At 44.8% G+C, this 25,296-nt stretch overlaps 1 protein-coding gene and 1 pseudogene across 1 annotated transcript in view; one reads left to right on the top strand and one right to left on the bottom strand.

Moving 5' to 3' along the window:
* SLC25A1 (solute carrier family 25 member 1) overlaps positions 1–20,316 on the bottom strand; it is a 39,148-nt gene extending 18,832 nt beyond the window's left edge. The window contains exon 1 of the mRNA XM_060785932.2: positions 20,055–20,316. Within this exon, the coding sequence (XP_060641915.1) occupies positions 20,055–20,172 (118 nt within the window). The 5' untranslated portion in view covers positions 20,173–20,316. The remainder of the gene's footprint in view (positions 1–20,054) is intronic.
* LOC132782199 (U2 spliceosomal RNA) lies at positions 13,890–13,963 on the top strand (annotated as a pseudogene).
* Positions 20,317–25,296: the final 4,980 nt, after the last annotated feature.

Below are 25,296 nucleotides of genomic sequence, written 5' to 3' on the forward strand. Positions count from 1 at the left end.
GGTTGTAGTAACATCTATACACTTCTATATACTCTTTCCTCCAGTCATGGTGTGGATGTGGTTTCCTACTATCCCCTCCACAAAGTGAACACCTCACCTCATATGCTCGTCCTATTTAATTGTATTTTCAAAAGTATGCTGCAGTCATAATGTGGAAGCAATATCACTATAGTGCCAAAGTGGCGTAGCCTTATATTACGATCTCACTATGACCAAGGAATAAACTTTTAGAAATAAAACTAGGTAACTGGAACATGGATTGCCTTGGGCAGCCCTGTTATGATTGCAGTTACTTTTTTCCAACAGGCATTCCCAAATGTTGCAAGGGAAGAGATGCCAAGAAGCCAAAAATCCAGTCGCAAGCTATGCCACCCCCTCTCCCAGGAATTACAAAATAATCTCAGGTGATGTGACCTGTTTTACAGGTTGGGGCAGAAAGTAGAAGAAATTCCATCTCAATGCCCACCAAGCTTTCCAAAGACTCGATCTCAGGGAGTTATAAGGCAACTAGTTCATCTCGGGTGGATGGAAGCTATATTCCAGTGCACCCGAAAGACATCAAGTTGAGAAACGGTTATTCTGCCACTATCAGGTATCCCTGAAGAATCAACTTTTAATTACTGATCATGTTACCTGAGAAACCGGTTTTGGTGTTAGTTAAAAGCACATGGCGCCATTACTCCTCCACATTTTTTCTCACACTCCAAAGCCTACAGCTCTTTAAGATGCCACAAAAGATTAACATGGTACTCAGAAAAAGAAAAGAAAAGCAAGTAGACAACTGAACTTCAAGACAAAAAGCTTTTGAACACAACTGTTTCTTTCTCACCAGAAAGAAACAGAAAGTCAATACAATTTGGCCGTTGTGCCAGCTATCTGATCCCAAAAACGCAAAAGGTCAATCTTTGTGATGCCCTGAGAAACTGACCTGGCTTCAGCCAGTTTGGCTGCTTCTCATACCACAAGAGCAGAGTTCTTCAGGAGTCATGCATCCAGGATAGCAGACCTGAGGTTCCTTTGGGACCCCCACTGCCAAGAGACAATTGCTCAGGAAGGCAAAGGAGCAATGATGCACAACTGTGGAGAGAGTTGGACATGCCATGATGGCCTTCAGCTCATGCAGAAACATATATTGGCCAGTCCTTATTGTCTCCTACTGCAAGTGACAGCTGCAGTAGAGTTTTGGTGACCACAATGTCCCATCATGGCCTCCAATTCAGGTGCCTGGAAGCGATGCCACATCATTCCCAATCCCCTTTCTGGAGAGAGTTTGGGATTGCTGGTCTTTTAGCTCTCTCAAAACAGCAATTATAACCATCTCAGTGTCATTTTTCTTCTTTCCGTTGGAAAAACAGAATAAGGGGATGTGTGGGAACAGTGAGGTCTCAAGGACTACATTGGGCCCTTGTGGCTGAATTATTTTCCACACTACTAGAGTGGTCAGTCTAGGTCTCTGCTGTCCAGTTTCAAATCCTCTCAATTCCTTCTTTTAATTTTATACCACAGTTGCTATACAAATCCTAATAAATCCCAATCTATTAGCATACAGATCCCGATCTACTAATACATCCTAGAAACAGCAATAACCTGCCTGTTGAAATGGTGAAGGTGCTAGGCAAGATGTCTCCTACAACAAATTATAAAAGTGCTAAAGTGGAATTCTGTGTGTCAGGCAAAAGAAAGCTTTGAAGCATAAATAAAACATAGTGGGACACGTGATGACACCGTCAATGGAGGCAGGCCATTGGTCCCTCTTGCTCAGCACAGTCTGCTCAGAGCAGCCGTTGATCTTCGAGGTCTTTCCATTTACTTGACGCTCACACTTGTTAACAGGAGATGACAGGGGTGGAACCTGAGACCATCTGTACATAAAAGAGGTCTTCCAAGGCCAAGATTTTCCCCTGCTCTTGGGCAGCTGAAGCCCTAAGGTGGAGTGCTGACTGACCTCATGGGGACTCCATGTCACCAAATAACTTCCCCTGTATAACCCAATTTTTCATGAGAACTGCTCCCATCTTTTCCCCTTTGACCACTCCCACTGTTGGACTAGGTGGCTCTTGTCGTTCCTTCCAACTCTAAGATTGTACACAGAGTTTTAAATGTTCTATTTTATCTTTTAACATTTCTTACACACCTTATTTTTTCTAGTTATAAGATAACTCTCCATTTTGGCTTAATCAGTTTGGCTACTGGAAAATGTTCAGGAACAAAACAAAAGGGAGACTAGCCCTAAGGTCTAAGGGAAAACTCTCTAATAGCTACAGTGTGAGAATGACGGGAGGAGTGTGTGCTGTTATATGTTACACGTCTCAGGCTTACCCAATGCCTGGGGTTGCTTACAATTAAAACCAAAGAAACACACAAGTGATGTACCATTTTTAAACAAAGCAATACAATAGGGATACAATAGAGGCAGGTTCAGCGGATCAAGGGAGACCATTTTCTGCAATGTTGAAACAAGGAGGAAAAATTAAATACATCTGCCATAACAACAGTTCACAGGATTTATGAAGCCTCCAAGCAAGCCAGAAACAACTGGCTTTCTGCGAGAAATGACAGAGAACTGCCACTCTTGAAATTCTCAGATACAGAGTCAAAGATCATGCGGCTCCTTGATGATCAGGGCTTGTCAACGTTATCCATTCGTTGTTCTTTGCAGAGCAACGTCTTATCAATTCTCAGCAGCAGTTCCTTTCTCATATAAACACACATATACATTTTAAAAAACTACACTTTATCAGGCAACCCCAACCTCCAAAGCAACTTGGAACTTTTTGCAAGCAGAATAGGGACTTTGGCTAGGGAATACTGGGAGCTGTCAAAAAATGTTTCCAATGATGACTCAGGCTACACAAATCCAGAGCATGACACCTTTTCCACAGCTGAGAGGTGATGGTGAGAAAGGCTTAAGACATGCAATCTGCAGGTGTTAGTGTAGCCCAAGTAACATGTTGCTGATATAGGAAATTTGGAGAGCTTTCATTTGTTTCCCTTATGGGAAACAATTGGGAAGTTACTAATAAAACAAACAAACAAAAATATGCACTGATGATAAATAAAAATAACAAAATGGAATGGAAATCTGGTGTAACTCAAACAGCCTTTAACAGTTGGCATACTTTGTGGCAATTGCCTAGAGCTTGGCAGTCTTTGAAGATGCTGGCTGAGGGAGTCTGAAGCTATAGCCCAAAAATAATGTTTCCAAGGTCAACCATTATTATTATTATTATTATTATTATTATTATTATTATTAACTTTATTTGTACCCCGCTAGCATCTCCCGAAGGACTCGATACGGCATACAAAGGCCAAGACCACAATAAAACAACAATATAACAATTACATATAAACCAAAGCAAATCAAAAACATTAAAGCAATAACAGTAAACAATAAAATAACACACCGTGATACAATAAAAACTAGGCCGGGCAAATGTAATGGGTACAGATTAAAAAGTGCTGAGTGTGCTGAGTGATATATAAGGATTTTTGGATAGGCGCAATGTGCGGACAATCTTAATCTCTAATAAAGTGCTTTTGGGACGTGTTGCTGGGGTTTTCCTATTCTGGAAAGGCACACCGGAATAGCCAGGTCTTCAAGCTCTTCCTAAAGACTGCCAATGTAGGGGCTTGTCTGATGTCCTTGGGGAGGGAGTTCCAGAGTCGGGGGGCTACCAGAGAGAAAGCCCTGTCCCTCGTCCCCACCAGCTGCGCTTGCGACGCAGGTGGGATTGTGAGCAGGGTCTCTCCAGATGAACGAAGAGAGTGTGCGGGTTCATAGACGGAGATGCGGTCACGCAGGTAGGCAGGTCCCAGACCGTTAAGGGCTTTGTAGGTGAGCACCTGCACCTTGAATTGGGACCGGAAAATGAACGGCAGCCAGTGGAGCTCCTTGAACAGGAGGGTTGACCTCTCTCTGTAAGGAGCACCAGTTAACATCCTGGCCGCTCCCCGTTGGATTAGTTGAAATTTCCGAGCCGTGTTCAAGGGCAGCTCCACGTAGAGCGCATTACAGTAGTCCAATCTAGAGGTGACCAAGGCATGGACCACCCCGGCCAGATCAGCCTTTACGAGGTACGGTCGCAGTTGGCGCACGAGTCTCAATTGTGCAAAAGCCCTCCCGGACACCGCCGACACCTGAGCCTCAAGCGTAAGTGATGAATCCAAGAGGACTCCCAAACTGCGGACCTGTGACTTCAGGGGGAGTGTAACCCCGCCCAACACAGGTTGCCACCCTATACCCCGATCTGGTTTACGATCGACCAGGAGGACCTCTGTCTTGTCGGGATTGATCTTCAGCTTGTTCCTCCTCATCCAGACAGCCACAGCGGCCAAGCACTCATCCAGCACTCGAGGGGCTTCCTTGGAATTAGGTGGAAAAGAGTAATAGAGTTGTGTGTCATCTGCGTAGAGATGGCACGTAACTCCAAAACTCCGGATGACCTCTCCCAGCAGTTTCATGTAGATGTTAAAAAGCATGGGAGACAGAATAGAGCCTTGCGGGACCCCACAGGTCGAAGGCCTGGGGTCCGAGCAGGCATCTCCCAGCTTCACCATCTGGGATCGGCCCTCCAGGAAGGATCGGAGCCAGGACAAAACCGTGCCCCCGAGACCCATCCCAGAGAGCCATCCCAGAAGGATACCATGATCGATGGTATCGAAAGCCGCTGAGACGTCCAAGAGAACCAGAAAGGTCACACTCTCCCTGTCCAGCTCTCTATGGAGGTCATCCACCAAGGCGACCAAAGCCGTCTCGGTGCCATGGCCAGGCCTGAAACCAGACTGTGACTGGTCCTGGTAATTTATGTCATCTAGAAAACCCTGGAGCTGGGAGGCTCCAGCACCTTGCCCAGAAAAGGGAGGTTGGAGATTGGTCTGTAATTGTTCAGCACCGTGGAGTCAAGGGAGGCCTTTTTGAGGAGTGGACGAACCACAACCTGTTTTAGTTGAGATGGAAAAACCCCATGCTCCAATGATGCATTAATGATCAACACAAACCAATCAACCAACCCCTCCCTGGCCGATTTTATTAGCCAAGACGGGCAAGGGTCTAAAGCTGACGTGGTCGCCCTCACAGCACCAAGGACCTCCTCCACGGTCTCAGGAAGAACAAGCCTAAAAGAATCCCACAAAATTGGACAAGCAGATGCCTCAATCACCTCTCCTGGCACTGTGATGAAATTGGAGTCCAGCTCAAGGCGTATCTGAGCAACTTTGCCTGCAAAATGGTGTGCGAACTCGCAACACCGAGTTGCTGGGTCATCGAAGGTCTCCTCCACCGCAGGTGGGTGAAGGAGTTCCCCGACAACCCGAAACAGCTCCGATGATCTATTTGCTGCAGACGCTATACAGGAAGTTGTGAAAGACTCCTTGGCTACCCGTATAGCCGCGGTATATGCCCTAAGAGAGGCTGTAGCCCGTGCTTGGTCAGACACGTCTCGAGATTTCCTCCATATGCACTCTAGCCCCCTTCTCGTGTGTTTCATCACAACCAACTCCTCGGTGAACCAAGGAGATGATGTGTCTCGGCGCAACGTGATGGGGCGTTCGGGAGCGATCGTATCTATCACCCTGGTCATCTCCCTATTATAGTGATCAACCAAGGTGTCGACAGGATCGCCAGACTCTATGGCAGGAAAAACCCCAAGATTCCTCAGGAATCCCTCTGGATCCATCAGTCTCCCATGACCTAACTATGGATTTCAAATAAGCACATTTCCCTCCAATGAGAAAAACAGAACCAGGAAGACAGAGAATATGTCCACACTGCACAGTTGTAGCAGCCTGACTTCACTTTAACTGCCATACAGAACCCTGAGACACTGAGACATAGCTATCCTCTATAGCTATGTCTTTCCAAACTACATCAACCATTATTTCACAGACTGGAACCATGGTGGCTACATTGCTCCAATGACTGGATAACACCCCAGTTCTATGTGAAAATACCTGCTTCAATTACTTGGTAGGGGAAAAGCCATCTCTTCCTTTAGGCAAAATACTACCAAAGGACATAAAACTCACACTTTTTGCTTGGAACCCCGCCCAAGGAGGAAACCCCTACAGACAAAGATGGCACCCAATCCCGTTAGTAGGACAGAAAGAGAAGCTTCCACCACCCTGAAGGTATCCCATTTAACAACCAAGGAGGACCTGCCAGAGCATGCTTTGTGAGGTCTTTGTAAGAATGTGCCAAAATTGTAATGGGAATTATCCCGTGTCTGGCTTCAGAAAAGGCTTTGCCATGGTTCTCAAAGCCTGCCACCATGAAGACTACGCCTGCTGGGGTATTTTTCATTGAATTCAGAAGGAAAAGGAAACTGATTGCAAGATCCTGAATCCAACCGGTTATGGGTTGAAAGGGCTCCCTTCCATGACTGCTGGAGAATACACTTAACATCGTATTTTAATCAGGAAATAACCAACAGTTAGTGAGAACATAATCTGATTTTCTAAATGGGTTCACATGACAGGCAGCTGACTTCAACATTTCAAAATATCCCTGAAAAGCCTAGAAGTATGGAGAAGGATTTCTAACCCAAAGGCTCCAGATGTAATAGAGAAGTTTATATGGAGAATATTCACTAAGGCTTAAAAGAAAGGCAGAAAAACCTCTTTCGGACTAGAAATTCAATTTCAATTATGTTTTCTGAGCATGACAAATTCCCATGAAGAAGACCCCTCAAAAAACCATCCTATTTTGGATTAAAGTTCTTGATGCCATTACCTAAATCTGAGAAGAGGAGTTTCAACTTTTCAGATTCTCTTTGGTGGCTTCACTGCTATTTGTTTTCCTTGGAGAACACTTCTTTAGGCAATTGTAGATCCTCCAGTACAATTCTATGATCCACTTCTAGTATATAGCTCCAGAGGACCTACAAATACATAGAGAACGTCTATTTTCTGGGTCTTGTGTAGTGCATCAGCAGAGGCAATATAGGTAATCATAGCAATCAATGAATAATGAAATCCACAAATAATCAAGCCACAAATGTGTAGGAATTGGCCATTCTGCTTGCCATTGATAGCTCTCTTTCCATATGAATCTGTCTGATCCTCTTTAAAGGCAAAGCAACCCACAATCAAGAGATTTTGAGGGAGAAGATTCCAAAATCCAACTATTCGTTATCTGCCACTAATTTGTACAAAAACAAACACTGCCAAAGAACTGCCCAAGGATCTCAGCCTTTTGTATTTCCTTCCTCTCCCTCCTCCAGGTTGCTCCCGCAGAGAGCCATTTATTCAGTGAAGACATAAAGAGGTGGCAAGGAGAGACAGAGAGGGAAAATGCCAATTGCTAATTGCATAAAAGCATCCTCAGCAACTCATTTTGCCATCTCCCCACCTACGGAGGTCTCGCAATTAGTTCATGAAATTACAAATAAGGCTCAAGAAGCATCAACAGAGAAAGTGCAGGCTCCTTCAAGAGCTACTCTTGAATTCTGTTTGCGTCTCTAAAAGTCAGTCATTCCCTGCAAAGACACCATTGTGTCCCAGCACAAAAAAGACTGCTTTCACTGACTCCTCACTGCTTTCACTAGAGCCATTGTGCATCCATTTCAGTAAGTGTAGTCTGTATTAATGCAAGATCATGCATAAGAAGTACAACAACTGTCTGTTTTTCCAAAAAATGTCACCTACAGACCTTATGATGCAACTGAGTGTCAATGAAATATATATGATACAATACTTCCCCAATTATTAGTTGTTCAAACTATATAAAAAGGTGTACAAATGGACTCAATCAAAATCTAACAAGATGGCTTTTTATGAATGAAACAATCTTTTGGGTATCTTAAAACATGTCTCCAGCTTCTTGTGTGGATTCCACTGAATTCTTTCCAGCTTTTGCCTCCCAGTGGGTCTTTCATTTTGTTTTACACCTCTGCCATCAACTCCGCTGGACCGGCCACCTTGTCCAGATGCCTGACCACCATCTCCCAAAGCAGTTGCTCTACTCCAAACTCAAGAACAGAAAACGGAATGTTGGAGGATAGGAAAAGAGATTTAAAGATGGGCTCAAAGCCAATATTAATACTGTTTCATGAACACTGAGAACTGGGAAGCCCTGGCCCTTGAGTGCTCTAGCTGGAGGTCAGCTGTGACCAGCAGTGCTGTAGAATTTGAAGAGGCACGAATGGAGGGCGAAAGAGAGAAATGTGCCAAGAGGAGGGCGCGTCAAGCCAACCCTGACTGGGACTACCTTCCAACTGGAAACTGATGCCCTAACTGTGGGAGAACATATAGGTCAAGAATAGGGCTCGACAGTCACCTATGTACCCACCGCCAGAACACCAAACTTGGAGAACAATCATACTCAAGACAATGAGGGATCGCCTAAGTAAGTAAGTTTACACTTGTAGATCAACATCACTTTCTGTGTTTCTGGAACTGAAAAAGGGACAAGCGGAGAAACACTGAGTAAAGCCCTTTCGAACCCTGAGGTCTACGAGCAAATACAAATAAAGACTTCCCTGCACTAAGAACAAGAATGCTTCTATCTACAGCAATAAAGCATTGAGGAGGGAAGTGGGATGGAATCTGCTGTGAGGAGGACAGCATTCCCCCCTGACTAGTGGCAAAGTAGAGAAGCCAATGGGTGGCTTTGAAAAGGGAAGAGGACTTTGGGCCGCCAAGTAGGGGAAAGGGAAAGTCTCCTGGCTTGCAAGGGCTATGGGAGAGACTTGTCACCACTTCAGAGATACATATGCCAACGACCTTCAGCAAAGGGCACACATTGACTGTCCTTTGGCTCCAGATAAAAAGTAAGCACAGGCGCAGAGTCCAAGAGCCACTCATCGCGCACCCATATGACAGCAGCATAGGGGGGTCGGGTTTGGACTTTGTCATCTTACAAGAATGGAGTCTAGAGGGGGTCAAAGTCCTCACAAAACAGGCAGTTAAAGCTGTTTTCCCTGCATTGTAGAGACCATTCCTGTAAGGCAACTGGGAAAACATATCCCTCTCCAAATTTGTTTTAGGAATCAATCACTTTGTAGGGGAAACCAGTTTTCCTGGAGCAGAGCATGGCAGGACCAGAAATGCGGGAACATGGTCTCCATACCAGACGCTGCCCACTCCTGAACCACTGAGGGATACAATGTGTGAATTTAGCATCACACAGGAGCCATTTTCATCCAATGTGTTTAGCTAAATCCTCAGCTGTACGCAAACTGACTTCCCTAGCATTTCTTGGACAATTGCACCATTCAAAACTTTTGAACGGCACGCTTCCCCACATTTTGTGGCACGAGTTCTTAGCTCAAATGTATTTAGCAAAAAATGTTGCCAAAAAAATCAATGGTGTGATTTGCGCTTAAAAAAAAGCCAGACTAGTGGGTCACAATCATGCTGTTGTAAAAATTAAGGTAAAGTCTGGACTATGCAATGAGGAATGCTTTGGCATTCCAGATGCCTTGGACTTCACCTCCCAGATGCCAGCATGGTCGACAAGAAGGAATGATAGGACTTGGGAGTCCAAAACATTTAGAATTCCCAAAAGATACTGTTCTGACCAAGGCATACTACCAAGCTCGCTCAGCCTTGCAAAGCAATGCTTCAAAACTGTGTACAAGATTGATATACACCAAACGTTCAGTATCTCAGGGGAGGGGGGATCCCTTTTTGTTGTAGTCAGACATTTTCTGTTATCATCAGATGAAAGCACTTCATTCACAGACCACCAAATGTAGCCCCAGACTTTATTTTAAATCATGATTTCTTGCTGGCAAGTCAACAAGAGGGCCACCCAGGGCCTGTCAGTTGAGATGATAAAAGAGCTTGGAGCCACAGGGCTCAATGCACACACGCATGGAGAAAGAACGGCAAATATTGCGCAGTGGTTCCTCTGTGCACATTATGTCGCCAGGTTGGTAAACACAATCGGTCAACAGAAGACACAGATAATGCCCGAGAGAGAGGAGAGGGAGCAAAGAAACCTGCCCGTTTCACAGGAAAAAGGACAGTCTTCCAGGTATCTCTGCTTTCACAATCCCTTTGCTATCAAAGCATAAAATTTACCCAAGAAGCATGACAAGATATTGTCTAGAACTGTAAGCCAGAAAAGGTCAAGGCAGCTGTATGGATTGACAGTTGAGACGTCACCAGGTACGAACAATGAAGCACCTACTGTTAATAATGCCTTTCTCTTCAATAATGATTGGTGGTACTGCAACTGGATGGAGGATAAACTCACCCCTTTTGAGGTGCTGCTAACCTTTCTCTTATTTTTATAGTTGCAGAACAGTGGCTTCATGAAATGGAGGAGGAATACTGTTCAAGTGCTACCTCATACTCTTAAAGTCTTCTGAGTGTCAAAGCAATGAGGAAGTCGATACATATCTTTCATACCACGAGTTAGCAGTTTGCAGTCAGTTAGCCTTTTATTATATTTGACTAAAAGTCATTACAAACTGTTGGAATTTAACCCCACACTGCCAAGTCTCAAGTCCTCAATGAGGAACAGTTTAGTTAGGATGAGAATAGTCTCAGGGTTTCCCTTCCCCCATGTCTCCTGTATGACAGTTGGAATATATCTACCATATATTCTGGTGTATAAGACTACTTTTTAATCCAAGAAAATCTTCTCAAAAGTCAGGGGTCGTCTTATACGTGGGGTCATCTTATACACAGGAGTAGTCTTATACGTGGGAGTCGTCTTATAGAGCGGGTGTTGAAACTGCCAATCGGATTGGAGAATTTGTGGTTGCCGCGTATGGTTGGGGAAGCTCAAAAATGGCAATGGCCGTGTCCCTGCCGTATGCAGAGACTGTATGAAAGCATTAAGGGCGACGCTGTACAAGTACGGTAGAAGAAAATCCATTCATCAGAATTTGTGGACTTAATGCGGTCCCAATGGTGAGGTGAAGGGGCACCTGGCCAGGAAGGTGTAAGTGAAGGCCGGAGCAAGTTGCCCGGGGTATGGAAAAAAGAGATAAGAGTGGCTATGGGCCCAGAAAAACACAACTCTTTTACCTGTCTGGCCCGCCCTTATATCCTATTACCATACCTCCTCCGTTGCTTCTCAGATCTTGCTCCTGAAGCCTGCAGTGAAGTGGTGCAGGTGCCCATGTGCGAGATCTGAGAGGCAGAGAAGATGGTACAATAACAGGAAAATTACCATATTGAAATAAAATCTGATGCTTTTTAAATTTTTATTTGGTGTGGGTTGGAAGAGGGGTAGTCTTATACGGCAAATATATCCCAAACTCTATATTTTAACTGGAAAAGTTGGGGGCCGTCTTATACGCCCAGTCATCTTATATGCCAGAATATACGGTAATTTCTTCTCTCCCCTGTGTTTCTGCTCTCATTCTCATTGGTTGTGTAAAATGGATACTTTTCTACTGAAAGCTTTCTTTGAATCTGACTTGGGTTTCTTACATCTGAGTATGTGCTGCGTGCTTTGAGATATCACTCTGCATGTGTGTCAGAGAGATGTAGTGATTGTTTTTCCCTCTCGTGAAACCTTAGAAGAGATGGGTGTTAAGAGTAGCTCAGACGCAGTTCTTGATTATTAAGAAATGCAGTTGTTTTTTATAATTGTATATAAACCTTTTGTGATTTTTTAAGATTGGACTCTGCATGTTTGCCTCCTAAGCTCTGAATTCTCTACAGTCACATCACATGGCACTTCACACACTGCTTGTTAATGAGCTGATGCTCAACTTTTGTATCCTGTTTGTTTTTGGATGCTCTGCTATATTTTAGGATAGTTTTGCCTAGCACAAACTACAGGAGAAAATACATTTGAGAGGAATAAACTACATGCTAAAGTCCAGTTAGTGACTCCCCTGCGCAGTCCACAACAACAGCATTCAGATTGACTGGGTGAAGTTTTCGCAGCCAAAGCAAACAAAGTGGTTTTGTATGCCATAATCTGACAGTTAAGCGGTTATCGTCCTAGAAGGCCTCTCACTCTGTATGTTTGCCCCAGGAATATCTCCGTAGGATTTTACTTGTCACTTTCTGATGCTTTTAGTTTAAATTCAGAGAATATTAGAATTGGAAGGGATCACAAGGGCCAATCCAGCCCAATGCTGTGCCATGCAGAAATATACAGGGTTAGTCAAAATGCATAGGCCAATAAGCCATTCAATTGAATGGCTTATTGGCCTATGCATTTTGACTAACCCTGTACAATGAAAACACCCAAATGATGGCCATTCAACCTCTCCTTCAAAACTTCTAAAGGAGAGACCATTAACTTAAAATCCTCTGAAACACATCTTGAGGCAGTCTATGTGGCCAAAACGTTTAGATGGGATATCTTTTTCTGCAATCTGAATGGTTTGTATCCTTGTCTCAGGAGCAGCATCTTCCATACGATATTCCTTCAGGTATTTCGACATGGTTAAAACATCAACTTTCAGTCTTCTCTCCTTCAACCCAAACAGTCCCAGCTCAACTGTTCCTTATAAGGCTTGGTTTCAAGAATTTTGGCCATTTTGGTCACCCTCCTATGAATGTGTTCCATCCTCTCCATATCCTTCTTCCCCTGTGGTGCCCAAAATTTGAGGCGAGGTCTGAAATCTCACCCTTGCATCCTGACCTACCTCACAAGCCTGTCGAGAGGATAAAGTGCAGGAAAGAGAATCACAGATACCATTCTGAACTCAACAAAAGAGAGTTAAAAGTCATCATTTTTGCTCCTGTCTTTCACAATTTCTAGGCAAAGTGATTGCAGATGATTGCTATATATTGGTTGCTTTCAATTTGAATGCAACCAATGGTTCCAGTGGTTCCAGTCATCAATTGCCCTTTGCAAGTATTGTAAACTCAGGGCCTCTATAGTTTCCTTGTAATACACTCAATTGCCAACCGCCTTCAATTTGACCAAACTTCACCACCTTTTCTAGTGCGTTATGTTGTTTCGTCATGTGTCCAAAGTACAACAGGTTGATTTTGGCTCCTAGGGGAAAGTTCTGGCTTGATTTGCTCTCAGACCCATTTTTCACAGTATCTGGAGACCCCCTTCTCAAGCCCCAGATTTTAAAGGAGTGGATACTCTTCCTATCAGCTTTCTTCATGGTCCATTTTTTCCCAAGTTCACACAGAAATGGAGGATACAGACACAGGTAAACATCCCTTCTTCCCCTCACCCCCAAATAAATATTCAGGCCACAAAGCGTTCCAAGAGAAGAATGAGCCAGGGTGCCTGCAATGTCAGGGAACTGTCAGCGAGCAGTACTGCATGAGTGAGTAAGTTGTGGGAGGCAGCCCAGGGCTCGCGCCCAACTTAGCCTGGCACACACAGAGAATGCAAAGCCAGCCAGAGAGAGAGCCCGGCAAAAGAAGGGCAGCTGAAGTACCTGCCTCCCCAATTCAGAGCAAGACATACCGTAAGACATCCCAGCCAATTCTCTACCAACACTTTCATTTTTTAAAAAAAGAAGCAATGTGAGTTGAAGCTGCAAGGAACTACAGTGTACCCACACCATGCAGTCACAGCAGTTGGATACCACTTTAACCAGAACCAACTAGAGATATGAAGGTCCAGGTTAAAAAAAGTGGAATGATTTTTTTTTTCCAGAACAACCTACTTATCACAAACTGGCAAAACCAAAGAGGTTCCTTGCAATTCAGGGGTTCCTCACAGCTGAGAACATTGAAGCTCAATTTTAAAGTAAATTCAATTTGTGATTATTTTCTGAACCCACTGTACATTAAATATATCAAATATGCAATGTGCCAAACCAAATTACACACAGAGTACGTTATGCTCCTGAAATAACACACTGACTTTTGATCTGTCGAGGTTGTCAATGCCACAACTTTTTCAGGATGGCAATTGTTTTGGTAGTAGTAGTAGTAATTTTATTGATTAGCCCTTAGGCCATATCACAATAAGAAACAGAACAACAAGGCCTGACAAGACCTGATCACACTCCATCGCTTCTCAGCCTTTTGGCTAAGATCAAGTGTAGTAATTGTTTTGGTGAAAAGGGGGAACCCACCACCCTTAACTTGGTGCTCAGCCGAAGTCCTGTCTGCAGCATCCATGATCTCCAACCATCCTAAGGATGATGGGAGTTATAGTACAACACTGCTACATGGTGCCAAGTAGAAGGAAAGTTGGTGTAGACAATGCCAAGCTAAATATCCTGCCAAGGAAACTCAGTTTATTTATACCTATTCCACTCGTACAAATGGTCACCCCCAATTTTATATTCACAATTCCCCCAAGAAGCAAGCAAAACTTTGGTCTAAGGCTGCTTCCCTACATCTAATACATTGTTCACAGAATGAGACACCAACATTTTAAAACGGACTCCAACCAGACCGCTTAAAAAAAAGACAGATTTGTTGAAATAATTGTTTTAGTTGTTTTATCATTTAAAAACAAGGCAGGCAGAACATATTTCAAGCATACCCAGAAGCACATTTGACAAAATGAAGTCCTCCCAGTGCCAATTTTCTTGGCCTGAAAGGATTGATAGCTCTCTCTTGGCAGGAATGCTGCTTATTACTTCCCCTGGCAGATCGGTTTGTTTAAGGCAATTAAAGCTCCAAAGAAGGCAGGTCAACCCCCTCTCACTCCAAAATGCTTACAGATCTTCCTAGCTGGCTCCCTAACTAGGAACTTTAATATTTTTCAAATGATTTGTGTCCCTTACCCTCTCCCCTTCCCAGCAGCCTCCAATCTGAATGTTGTTTGGGTTTGTTTTGGGTTTTTGGTTTTTTTTTGGGGGGGGGGGGTGAAGGAATACCCAACCTGTATATAGCCTGATCTTTTGTCAGCCCGGGTACTTGCTCCATATTTCTGATGTATCCAAAAGATTGTACATTTCAATGAATATTTTGTTTCCATCTGAATGCCAGCCCCCCATCTGAGCACCATATTGGGAAGAAAGGGCAGGGTGTACATTAAACCAATATAGTAGTAAATGTATTTTATCTCAGACCTTCCACCAACTGCTGGGAATTCTTCATCCAGTGGTAAATATTTATTCCTGAGTTCCATTTTTTTTTGTTGCTTGTTATAAGGCAGACACATAAACACTATAAATCAGCTTGTCAAACACAGTAATTTGGCACTTCTTCTCACACTCACCTGCTAAAACCTGTAATAAACTCAAGAGAATCAATCACTGGGATGACTCCAAATTACAGAGACGGCACAGTTTATTTTACGGTAGGAAAGCCAAGTTAAGAGTTTCCCCCATGGTCCACAACTATCACGTAAAATGGATTGGAGATGCAGTAGTGCCGATAGTTTGATAGCACTCCATAGTGAGGGGCTTAGAAATCTCTGGTATAGAGCTGTAGTTCACTCCCACTTTCTAGGGGATGATGAAATTAAGGTTCCTTGGGCTTTAAACACCTCACAAAATGATCAAATCCAGGATCCCGCAGTATGAAGTCACAGCACTTAATGTGATAAGAAAGTGATTTAACTGTAGTATGAAAGGGCCACTGGATCATTTTCCTTGACCTGTCATGTGTTGTATCTCCTTTTGCAAATATGCAGAGTGTCAAAATATCCGAAGTCAGTCTGCAAGGGCGGATTGCAGCCTTCAAAATCCAATGCCTCACATCACCCCATTCCCAGATGCTTGTCCCCGTCATAAAGAGATGGGGCGCACTGACTAACAGACAGCAAAAAGCCAAAGGTTAGCAACAGAATTCTTCTGCAGCAGCATAGAAAAGAGATAGGTCCAGAATAAATGCAGAGGCTGAAGAGACCAAGAGCTGCTTCAGCTAAGGCAAAAAAGTACATTTAAAAAAGTGTTTAATAGGTTTTAGAGGGGTGCATAAATCCTGAAATATGTGTGTGTGTGTATATATATATATATAATTTAAAAATGAATTATTACCATTACACTATAAAACAAAAAAAATCAGCAATTCCAGTCGATCAATCATCGATAATTTTCTACCCAAGACTGGGATTCAATCTCACAAAATGCATTTTTTAGAAAATGGCATGTAGCTCAAATAATTCATTTTACACATAAGCTAGTTGGCCTTCAATGCAAACAACCCCCCCCCCCCCACACACACACACACACACTGGCTAAGCAGTGATGGGAATTGCAGTTCAACACAATCCCCAGCCCTGATGTTAACCCACCAGTTTTGTTTTGTTTTTTTGTCGTGTCAGGAGCATCCTGTTGTGAGAGAATTGGCTGTCTGCCGGGACGCCAGATGATTTTTGATGTTTTATCATCCTTGTGGGAGGCTTCTCTCATGTCCCCGCATGAGGAGCTGGAGCTGATAGAGGGAGCTCATCTGCCTCTCCCCGGATTTGAACCTGCGATCTGTCGGTCTTCAGTCCTGCCAGCACAGGGCTTTAACCCACTGCGCCACCGGGGGCTCCCGTGACTACTCAATATTATTCATGGAACTGTCAGCCTTGACTATCTTCAACATTTCGGTCACCCAACCTCTCCAAATACCAGCCCAGCCTTGTCCATGATCCAAAAGGAATTGAAGAGTATGCCATGCACCAGAGCAACAGTACATGAAAGCTCATGCTAGAAGAATTTGCTCATTCCTGAAACTGATCTTGGAATGGTAAGTCTTGAAACAAACCTATTTTGTCTCAAACAAAGAAATAGCATATTCAATACAGAGAAATAGTATATTCAGGGGTAACCGTGAGGGCCATAAAATGAAATCCACAAAGGAGCAATACCTTTATTGCCCTATCAAAACACAATGAACAAATCCCACAAAATTATGAAGATCCACAGGTTTTGTAACAGCACAGTGAGGCTCTCTGGCCTATAGATAGCTTTGGCATTGCAGCAAATTCAGTCTTCGCAAAAGATGCCACAGGTGCAGAGAGTTACTTGCTCCCCAAATAAGGTTTCTCCTCACCACTAATTTTTCTTCCAGTCCCTAAATTTCTGGCACTGCTATAACCTAAAGCTTCAGTTGAGCTTTTAGAAAATGCAGTTTTGGCAACTGAAGAAAAGGTGCTGGCAGAGTGACCGAGGGAAAGTGAGAACAGAAAAGTTATATGTGAGATTTTCAGTGTCACAACACTAGAAATTTGAGTACTGAAGGAACATTTCACAGAAGAGATTTTTTTTTATTTGGGGTTCAATGCTTTCATTCCCTCCATGCAGCTACACCCCTCTTTGTTCTGGCCACAAAAAATGTTCACACCCAGGAACTTGGGTAAAGTTGTTTTTTATTTTTTTTGGAAGATTCCAGGAGTGATGATGCAAAATAGAATTGTTCCCAAGCCGTGATTTGCAAAAAGCATTGTAGCCCAGCCTTGAGATTCCGAGGCAGGGGATGCTTTGAGAAACCACTAGATCTCTATCTTTGCTCAACTGAAGGGGCTGACAAGGGAAGCCAAACAATGAAGCAGCCAAGATGGGCTGCGAGAGCCCAGGGACAAGAGGCTTGTGCATAATCGGTGGAAAGGGACACAAAGGTAGCGCGGCTCGGAGCCTGATTGCCCTCGGCCAACCAGCTTGCGGCAGCGGCAATAGCACACCAAGGGTGGGCCAGGCAAGGCGGAGCTCCCAGTGGGCTGTTGTCTTCTCTCCTCTCGGCTACAACAAACAGGAGGCACAACCCATTGATAGGTACATACAGGGAACCCCTCCTAAAACGGGGAGGCTCCTGGACAGCTCAAAGCAGCTCTGAAGGCTAACTAAAAGCATTGCAACTGAACAATGCACTGTCAAGTAATCATTTCATTGTTTATTTACAATTTTATGTTCAATGTTCAGTGTGTCATCCCTGCTCAGCCATGCGCCACTTGCATTGCAGAAGACCAGAGTAACAAACCTCTCTTCAAACTTTCTCTAGTCATTTTGCCACACTTAGTCGCCACTAGAAGCTTGAATGTTCAGGTTGTGTGCATTTGGAAGGTTGTGTGTATGTGTGTGTGAATTTCTTTCCAGAATTATAAGATGCTAGGGTGGAAACACTTTTTGGGGAAACATGCAAGGCACGAAAGGCGAAAGACCTTGTCAAACTACATGACTCCATAGCAATGAACCAAGGCAATGACAGTGGATTCATTTTGGAGCATTATTTGCACCCCAAGGTTTTCTTTCCCATCGCTGGAAGCTTTGGTGTCCTAACACTTTTGTTTTGAAAGAGGGAATTCTACACTAGCAGCCACTGTAATGGCCATCTCTTGCCACTGTGCATGGCAGTTGGCAGCAAATCATTTTTTTTTTTGTTGCTTGTGGACAACAAGCTGAACATGAGCCAAGAATGTGATCCAGCAGCTAAAAAAGCCAATGGGTTTTTGGGCTGCATCAGAAGGAGTCTAGCGTCTAGGCTGAGAGAAGTCATGGTGCCTCTCTGTTATGCTTTGGTTAGATGTCTTTACCTGGAATACTGTGTCCAATTCTGGGCCCCATACTTTAAGAGAGATATTGGCAAGCTGGAATGTGTCCAGAGGAGGGAGACTGAAAGGATCAAAGGTCTGGAGACCATGAATAATCCCTATGAGGAGCATCTTAAGTAGCTGGGTCTGTTTATCTTGAGAAGAGAAAGTTGAGAGGAGACACGAGAGACATGTATAAATAAGCTGAATTTTAACCATGTCCTAACACCTGATGGTTCACACAGGAATTTTAGATGGATTTTAACTTAATTTAATTTTAACAGGTTACATGGACGAGGCTGTGGAGAATTCATGTAACTCTTATGGTTGGTTTTAGCTAATGGTTTTATGTTACATTGTCGATTTTAAATATGTTGTGAGCCGCTTTGGGTCCACTAGGAGAAAGGCGGTATAGAAATTCCCTAAATAAATATGTGAAAGGATGTCCTAAGGAAGAGGAAGCAGGCTTGATTTTTACTGCCCTGGAAATTAGGACTCAGTGGAGCCACGGGTTCAAATTGAAGAAAAGGAGATTCCACCTGAACATGAGAAAAAAATTTCCTGACTGTAAGAAGAGCAATATGTTTTTAAACCCAGTACAATTTTAATCTGTGTATTGATTTATTGAGATATCTTTTTGAAAGAAAACCTTGTACTACTCTCCAAACGCTTGGTTCCACAGCCAGATTTTAACTTGGTTTCTAAAGGACAGGAGGGAGGGAGCCCACCGGATTTCACAGAGGAGGCAGTTCTATAGCCGAGGGGCCACCATTGAGAAGGCCCTGTCTCTCGTCCCCACCAACTGCACTGAGAGCAGCCCCTCTTCCACCAGAAGATCTTAGCGTCTGGGCTAGTTTATAGCGGGGGATACGTTTTGACTGGTAAGATAGGCCAGAACCATCTTATAGGCTAAAGCCAGCACTTTGAATTGTGATCAGTAGCAGATGAGCAGCTAGTGGAGCTGGTGTAACAGGAGGGGTGTGTGCTCTCTGTACGCCGCTCCTGTGTAGAATCTAGCTGCCGCCCCTTGGACTACTTGGAGCTTCTGAACAGTCTTCAAAGGCAACCCCATGTAGAGCGCATTGCAGTAGTCTATTTGAGATGTAAGAAGAGCACAGACAAACATCGCCAAGCCTGGCTTCTCAAGGTACGGTCCCATCCAACTCGATGAAACAGAGGCTGGATAACCATGTGTCAGGGGTACTTCCACTGTGCCATGGCAGAAGGGGGTTGGGTTAGATGACCTTTGGGGGTCTCTTGCAACTTTATGAAATAGAGGCTGGATGGCCATGTGTCAGGGGGGTTTGGACTAGATGACCTTTGGGGGTCCCTTCCAACTCTATGAGTCTATAATCCCCAGCTGGGGGGCTTACACCTTCAGGCAATGCATTCCTAAGGGGATCCCCCCACCTACACCAGGGGAAGCATTTGGGAGGGACACTCAAGCATGCAAGGTGTTTCGAATCTAGGGGATGCTCCCACACATACAGCCAGCATGTTTAGAAGGGGAGTGGTTTGAGGGAGACACACACTCAGGCCATGCGTTCCTGGGAGAGAGAAACACACCAAAAGAGACCATTTTGTCTTACACCGGAGAAGCGGGGGAGGGGGGCTGAGGGGTCGGCGGAGAAAGAGAAAGGCAGCGCCAGCCCCCCTCTTCCCTTTCGCCTCCCAGCCCCACAGAAAGTTGCCAACTTCGGCCAGGCCTTGTCCCGCCAGGAAAGAAAAGGCGGGAGTTTCTCCTCAGCAACATCCTTACCTGCCAGGATGGCTTTGCCGGGGTGGGTGAGCTTGGCTTTGCCGGCGGGGGCGGCGGCGGCCAGGCAGCGGGGCCGGGCGAAGGGGCTGCGGAAGCCCGGCGGCGGGGAGAGGGCCATGCTGAGGAGGAGGAGGAGGGGGGGGGCAGGCCAGCCGCCCTCTCGCTCTCTCTTTCGGGGCTCTCCGAAGCGAGCTTCCGGGCTTGGGCGGCTGGGCGCTATATCTGCCGGAGCGCCACCGCGGCGGCCGCCGCCCCCTTCTGCCTTTCCCCGCCCAAAAACTGGGAGGAGAGGGGGCGTGGCCTTCGCCGCGACGTCACCGCCTCCAAAGAGGCATGCGCGCCGGAGGGGAGGGCGGGGCGCAAAGAAGTCGCCGGGGCGCGGCTTGGGACATGGCCCCTCCCCCACCCCGCCCCCTTTGCTTGCAAAGCAGGGAAGCCAGGTGCGTGGACGACCCTACCGAATGACTCTCACGGACAACCGGGATCTTGGGTTTAAGGTAGTGCTTCCCAACCGTTTTTTGACCAGGGACCACTATCCAACATTAGCACCAAAAGGGCTACCAATCACTGGGGGCCCTTCCACACAGCCCTATATCCCCTATATCCTAGAATATCAAGGCAGAAAATCCCACAATATCTGCTTTGAACTAGGTTATCTGAGTCCACACTCAGACAATGAGGGATTTCCTGCCTTGATATTCTGGGATATAGGGCTGTGTGGAAGGGCCCTGGGTTGTTGTGAGTTTTCTGGGCTGTATGGCCATGTTCCAGAAGCATTCTCTCCTAACGTTTCGCCCACATTTATGGCAGGCATCCTCAGAGGTTGTGGTCTGCTGGAAACTAAGAAAATGGGGTTTACATATCAGTGGAATGTCCAGGGTAGGAGAAAAAACTCCTGTGTGTTTGAGGTAGGTGTGAATGTTGCAATTGACCACCTTGATTAGCATTTAATGGCCTAGCAATTTCAAGGCCTGGCTTCTTACTGCCTGGGGGAAACCTTTGTTGGGAGGTGATTAGCTCGTCCAGATTCTGTCTTGTCTGGAACCCCCCTGTTTTTGAGTGTTTGTCTTTATTCACTGTTATTATTTTGGAGGTTTTTTAAAATACTGGTAGCCAGATTTTGTTCATTTTCATACATGTGGCCAATTTCAACAGAAAGGATGAAACAATGAAAATGAAACAAATCTGGCTATCAGTATTTTTTTTTAAAAAAACTCCAAAATCATAACCGTAAACAGAGAACACTCAAAAAAGTGAATTCCAGACAAGAAACAATCTGGGCCAGCTAATCACCTCCCAACAAAGGATTCCCCCAGGCAGCAATTCACAATGACCCAGTAATTCTGGCCATAAAAACCTTTGACAATACAATGGTTACGAATCAGTTTTTGGTCAAATTTAGATTCGATTTGGTTAATTGGGGTGCCGATTCAGAAAACTGCACTGGATAGACCACATCAGCTTTAGTTTCTGATACATATGCCATCCAGTAGTTGTCATCTGCTCGCCCACAGAAAACTGTATTTCATAAGCCTCGGCACTATAAGAGGGTTTCACAAGACCAGTTGCTCTCGTTGCAACGATGTAGTAACGGTGAGGCCGCAGACCATACTTTAGTTCTTGTGGACCACTGGGGGTCCACAGAGCACAGGTTGGGAGCCACTGGTTTAGGGCCTTCCACACTGCCCATTATTCCCAGGATCTGATCCCAGGTTTTCTGTTTGTCCCACATTATCTGCCAGTGCGGACTCATAGAATCCAGTTGAAAGAAAAAAAAACCATATAGGGCCTGTCTGGAAGGGCCCTCATATCTTCCAGTTTAAAGCAGATAATTAAAGCTTAATCCAGACAAAACGGAAGTACTGCAGATCTGGCACAAAATTGCTATGGAGATAAGAGTTACAGCTTGAGCTGGATGGGGTCACACTCCTCCTGAAACCTCAGGTTCGCAGTTTGGAGGTGGCTCTGACTCTGCCTTAAATCTGGAAGCCCAAGTGGGGGTGGTGGCTAGGTCTGCCTTTGCACAATTAAAACTTGTGCGCCAGCTGCCCCCGTTTCTGGAGAAATCTGACTTGGCCACGGGAGTACACGTACTGGGTACATCCTGTTTGGACTACTGCAATGTGCTCTGTGTGGGACTGCCCTTAGTGTCCAGAAACTGCAATTGGTCCAGTGTGCGGCAGCTAGACTGCTCATTGGATTGGAGATGGCTCCGGGGAGCACACCACCCCTGTTGAAACAGTTCCACTGGCTCCTGATTAGTTTCTGGGCCCAATAGAAGGTGCTGAATTTAACCTATAAAGCCCTACACAATTTCGGTTCAGGATACTTGAGACATCGTGTCCTACCATGCAAGCTGGGTGGATTATTAAGATCAAGTAACGAAACACTCCTCTCCACTCAGCTCAGGGACAACCATCACTTAAAATTGGCTAGAGATGGCACATTTGAAGGTGCGGCACCAAAAGAGCAGACCCACTCACTTGGCCTTTAAGAAAAACTTGAAAACTTTCCTGTGTGGAATAGCTTTTAATGAGTGGTGACAGAAGCCTAGGACCTGCACTTTATAATCACATTTTACCACTGTGGGTATTTTAGTCTGCTTAATTAATTTTGATAATTTTACGTCCAACATGGACTGACTTGGGATTATTTGAATGGTTTATTTATATTGTTATGTTTTAACTATAGTTGTGAACTGCCTTGAGTGAAGGGCGATATAGAAATGTCCCTGGGATATAGAGCCTGTCTGGAAGGGCCCTCAGCCCACACTGCCAGATAACCTGGGATAAACAGATAATCTGGGATCAGATCCTGGGATATGGGGGCAATGTGGAAGGAGCACCAGCCCTCTTTAGACTCACAGAATAAAGTTGGAAGAGACCCCAAGGGCCATCTACTCCAACCCCCTTTATTCTGCCAGGCAGGAACATACAATCAGATGGCCATCCAGCCTACAGTGTAGATGCCCCCTAGGCTGCTCATAGGCTGTAGAACTCCCTCCCACTAGAAGCTTTGTAGACTGGATGCAGTCTGACACTACTTTTAACTACCATGGCTCATTGCTATAGGATCCTGGGAGTTTTAGTCTTTTTTACAAGGTCTTTAGCCCTCTCCGCCTGGTGCCTCATTAAACACCTCCCAGAAATCCATAGCACTGAGCCATGGAAGTTGAACTGAGGTCAAACTGCATTCATTCAACAGTGTGGATGCCCCCTCAGTTAACTCTGCTCTCTCTCCCAGCAAGCAAAGACTTTTTAAATTTAGACCAACTTTTATTCCCAGGGTTAGGTTTCAAATGCTTTTTAAAATCTCATTTGTTTCTGGGTTTTCCTCACTGTGCTGGGCTATCCGCCTTTTTAAAGCCTTGGTTGCCAGATAGGGAGAAAGGGAAGGACCAGATATGAGTGGGTTGGGTCTAGATTGGAACCCCCATATCCTGTCTTGCTTTGTGTGTCAGCTCTTCTTGTAGCTTCATTCAAACACTCAGTCGATTCACGGGGAGAACAAGCAGGAGTCTCTTCCCATTAACGGTGGTGTGTCTGGTGAAAACAAATCAACCCCAACGCTGAATCAAGGGTCCAAATTCCAGCTGGAAGTGAGAGGCAGTATGTTTCAGCGGAATTGAAGGCAGGCAGTCAAACGTATGAGAGATTAATCAATAATGTGTAGAAATGCAGCGATCTTTCTGAAAAGAACATTTAAAACTTGATTTTTTAAAAAAAATCAAAGGGATAACAAAGAGGGTTGAATGCAGTACACAGGATGTGGGCATATGACCTGAAGTGGAGGTGAACTTTTGAGTCGTTCTCAATATAGAGGTTATATGTTGACTAAGATATATGTCAGGTATTTTCAGAGGTTTGTCACATCACAACATAATGTCTGCATGGATGAGTTTTCTCCTATTCAAAAAGTGGACATGCCTCTTCCTAAGCTTATGTCTGAGCAGTAAGCATGACAGCTAATACATATCTAGGGCTAGTTGTATTAGCCATACACAACAATGGAAAATCCACCAGACACACACAGATGGTGCAAAAAAACTGCCATTTTTGAACCCTGTCCTCTTCACTTTGGGCAGCCCTTTGGAAATGAATATGGCACGTGGACAGAAAGCAGCTCCCTATTAAGTACTGCAAGAAGGGGAATAGCCAAAGAGCGGCACTCTTCCACATGTCAATGGCCAAAAAATGTGCTGCCACCATGCGATACATTGGAAAATGACACCTTAAATTGACGTTTTGCCATAGAAGGAACAAAGTATAGGGTTCTTTCCTTGGTATCCCAAGACTTGGCTGCTCAACACCTTTCCCAAGAATTCTGGACTTTGCCCCATGAGGCAAGAAGGGGCCGGTCTTTTGTGAATCCGCCTTCGTGAACTCAGCTTCATCTCTCCTTGCTATAAAAAAGGAGCTAAAGTCCAAACTTGCCGAAATGAGGCCCAACTTTTCCTCCTCTCCTTTTGTTTTGCCAAACCACCTTTCTGAGACTATGTTCTCTCTTTTTTGTCTGGCATCGCTGACCAACCTGACTCCCACCAGCCCCAGGATTTCACATCACACAATGGAGAATGCTTTGGTTCATGTTTATATAATGGGACTTTCCTAAGAGTCATGATTATTAGCACAAGAGTAATAGCCATAAATGATACATTGTCATGTAGTTTTAAGTACAGGAAATGTTAATAGTAGACGTCTCTTGGAGAATGACACGGAGCAGTAGCACACTCTTTTGAGGAGATTAGGAGAGAATATACATATGTGGTGGGCATACCATTTACAGGACAGAATCCCAACAGAGCCAGGGAAAAATCATGGCAACTATTGTCGGTTCCAAACAAAAAAGCATATTCAAATGCCTGGAGGGGCTTAGAGTAGACCGGCACAACTTGTGACCCTTTGGGTGTTTGGAACGCCAACTCCCAGAAGCCTTAGCCAGCTTATCCCATGGTCAGGAATTCTGGAGAGCTGAAGTCCAAAGACATCTGGAGGGCCACAGGTTGTGCAGGTCTGGTTTAGATCTTCAAATCACAGCCAGAGTAGCAGGAAAACCCTGTTTTGATGTCCAGACATATAAAGCAGACGTTCATACTTTTGTCTTGTCCAAATAGTTCTCAATGTGTATATGGATTGCAGATGCACACCACCTCCTCCAATGCCATAGGCTGAGCTTCATTTGAGGCTTTTTGTGTGTATTATCTCATGCTGAAGAGGGGAAAAAAGATCTGGGAAGTGTCATC

Source organism: Anolis sagrei, chromosome X, assembly GCF_037176765.1.
Source record: "Anolis sagrei isolate rAnoSag1 chromosome X, rAnoSag1.mat, whole genome shotgun sequence".
In the NCBI taxonomy this organism is placed as follows: Eukaryota; Metazoa; Chordata; class Lepidosauria; order Squamata; family Dactyloidae; genus Anolis; species Anolis sagrei.